Source organism: Branchiostoma floridae, unplaced genomic scaffold (genome assembly GCF_000003815.2).
Source record: "Branchiostoma floridae strain S238N-H82 unplaced genomic scaffold, Bfl_VNyyK Sc7u5tJ_786, whole genome shotgun sequence".
Classification (NCBI taxonomy): domain Eukaryota; kingdom Metazoa; phylum Chordata; class Leptocardii; order Amphioxiformes; family Branchiostomatidae; genus Branchiostoma; species Branchiostoma floridae.
Genome location: NW_023365931.1, coordinates 2,079 through 4,954, shown reverse-complemented (window position 1 = coordinate 4,954; position 2,876 = coordinate 2,079). Strand labels below are relative to the sequence as shown.

Sequence of the window (2,876 nt, the reverse complement as noted above, 5' to 3'; positions counted from 1 at the left end):
TGTGTGTGTGTGTGTGTATGTATCTATCTATCTATCTATCTATCTATCTATCTATCTATCTATCTATCTATCTATCTATCTATCTATATATATGTGTGTGTGTGTGTGTGCGCGCGCGCGCACGTGTGTGTGTGTGTGTGTGAGTGTTTGTGTGTGTGTGTGTGTATGTATGTATATGTGTGTGTGTGTCTGTGTGTGTGTCTGTGTGTGTGTGCGTATCCGTGAATGTGTGCGTATGCATGTCCTCTCCGAGGATGAACTGAACTGAACTGCATGTCCGTGCTTATGTGTATATAAATATGTGTATATAAGTGTGTGTGTGTGTGTTTGTAAATATATATATATATATATATATATATATATATATATATATGTGTGTGTGTGTGTGTGTGTGTGTGTGTGTGTGTGTGTGTGTGTATGTGTGTATATATGTGTGTGTGTGTGTGTGTGTTTGTGTGTTTATCAGTGTGCATGTGCGCATGTGTGTGTGTGTGTGTATGTGTGTGTTTGTGTGTGTGTGTGCGTTTGTGTGTGTGTGTGCGTTTGTGTGTGTGTGTGTGTGCGTGTCTGTGTGTTTGGGGGGGGGGGGGTGACGTACCTGTTGACTCATCGGTTACGTACTGAAGGTCGACGTGAGGACTGATTTCCTCGGAGAGGTGCTGTACTTTCACCGGCTCGGCGTCCTCGTACCCGTCCTGCGGCGCTTTGGACCCGCCGTTGCCATTGCGAGCACGCCGATGGCCCGGAGGAGTTTTGGGCGGCGGCCCGCTGGTGCCACACCGATGGCCCGGGGGAGTTTTGGGCGGCGGCCCGCTGGTGCCACACCGATGGCCCGGCGGAGTTTTGGGCGGCGGCCCGCTGGTGCCACGCCGATGGCCCGGGGGAGTTTTGGGCGGCGGCCCGCTGGTGCCACACCGATGGCCCGGCGGAGTTTGGGGCGGCGGCCCGCTGGTGCCACGCCGATGGCCCGGCGGAGTTTGGTGCGGCGGCCCGCTGGTGCCACGCCGATGGCCCGCAGGAGGTTGGGGCGGCGGCCCGCTGGTGCCACGCCGATGACCCGGAGGAGTTTTGGGCGGCGGCCCGCCGGTCTGGCCGCCGCCGGGCCCCTGGGGCAGGGTTGGAACGGGCTGAGCACGGTCGGACATGTGTACTACACTGGTACACAACGCAGTCTGAAGCGCGTACTAAAATGCTTAGAAGTTAAAACTCATGATTAGTCTCAGAGAGTCGTGATAATGTAGCTGACTTTCATGGGACTGCGTGTTTCATATGACGCATTATGTAAAGCAGTCTGAAGCAGGCGTGATTCTCTCGCCCTTTCATGGGACTTCGTGTTTCTTACGACGCATTGAAACCAACAATGTAATTTTTCTCCGCGTGCACGAATCCGCCTTAGGCTTCGGTCTAATTCCCAACCCGGGGCTCGGCCGGGTAGCTCTCGGAAACGCAAAATATTACGCAAAAGGAACCAAAACATAATGACGTAAAAAAATTAGTCATGAGCCTAAATTGTGCATATTCCGTGATGATCACTTTAATTCTTACTTTCCGCAAACATCCCGGCCGGGCCCCGGTTTGGAAATGGGACCCAAACCTAAAGCGTGTTGTTTTTCCTTGCTTCCGACAGACTAATCTTTCCTTCATTTTGTAGGGCCGGGGGTGTCAATCTTAAGCGACAGGAGACCGATTTCTAATGAAAACAATTTTATCAACACGAAAGAAGTGTTTATTTGATGCGGGTTGTTTCAACTGAGTTTAAAAGTAAAACTATTTAATTTTTGAGTAGAGGACTCCCCACGGTTTTGTGTTATTTATTTATTGATTGATCTTAGAATTTGTGTTAGACTTCTTAATGAGAGCATAGTTTGGGCAGCATATGTGTGTGCACCGGTTACCGTCATAACAGTATCGGATTTCTTAAAAGCTTTAGACATTCTGTCTATATCATTCTACAAAAATTTAGTGGCCGGATAAGTCATTAAAGAGTTGGAAAGAAAAAGTCCTCAAAAGTCCAGGGATAATCATTACAGAATTAAAAGTTGTAATTACAATAGACCATTTCTCTCACAGTTATGTTTCCATGTGTTGCAGACAAGAAAAATTAAGAACCTAGTAGATGTATTAATCGTGTATAGTATATAGTATGTACTGTATAGTGCATGATATCTAGTGTATAATTAGCGTTACAATGTTGAATTTTTAGTATCATATTAGACCACGTGTGGTCATGTGTGCATTTAGTACTCTGGGCATGATATGCAATACAATTTATCATCTCATTTTATTATGAGTGTGCAGATAACTGCAGCAGCAGCACACGGTGGACTACTGAGTATCTTATACAAGCAGCATGGCAGAATTAAATCTTAGCCCTTCAATGGAGCCATGTGTGGCATTTGATCATCATGTTGTTATATAGGGTCATAAGTAACACTAACAGGTTCATAGTATTGCTCTCGAGCAAGCAAGTAACAACAAGTGTGTATTTCACGATTTGACAACAGAAAATATAATATTTTCATTTCAATGAATATACATCACGTGTACTCCATTCGGCAGAACGAGAATTCGAGCTACTTGTAGTATCTCATCCAGAGATCTTGTGCAGAATAATCTTGTCAGATATAGAATAGTGACTATTAGTGAGGCAAACAAATACAGTGAAACAAACGCCCTATGGCCGACGTTACACGACTTAGGATTTAGGACACAGTTATTTTCTTTTTGCTGGTAGGATAGGATACAGAAGAATCAAATGCACCCAATACAACGGAACTAAATAAATCCTTAACTTATTAAGCGCGAAACTATTTTTTTTTCTTTTGATATACCGAGACACCCTCACGTCTACACTCAAAAATATCACGTTGTCTGGA

At 45.4% G+C, this 2,876-nt stretch overlaps 1 protein-coding gene across 1 annotated transcript in view; it reads right to left on the bottom strand.

The window, feature by feature from the left end:
- The window catches only part of LOC118409000 (neural Wiskott-Aldrich syndrome protein-like), a 4,735-nt gene extending 3,590 nt beyond the window's left edge, over positions 1–1,145 (bottom strand). The window contains exon 1 of the mRNA XM_035809864.1: positions 599–1,145. Coding sequence (XP_035665757.1) covers positions 599–1,145 — 547 coding nt within the window. The remainder of the gene's footprint in view (positions 1–598) is intronic.
- Positions 1,146–2,876: the final 1,731 nt, after the last annotated feature.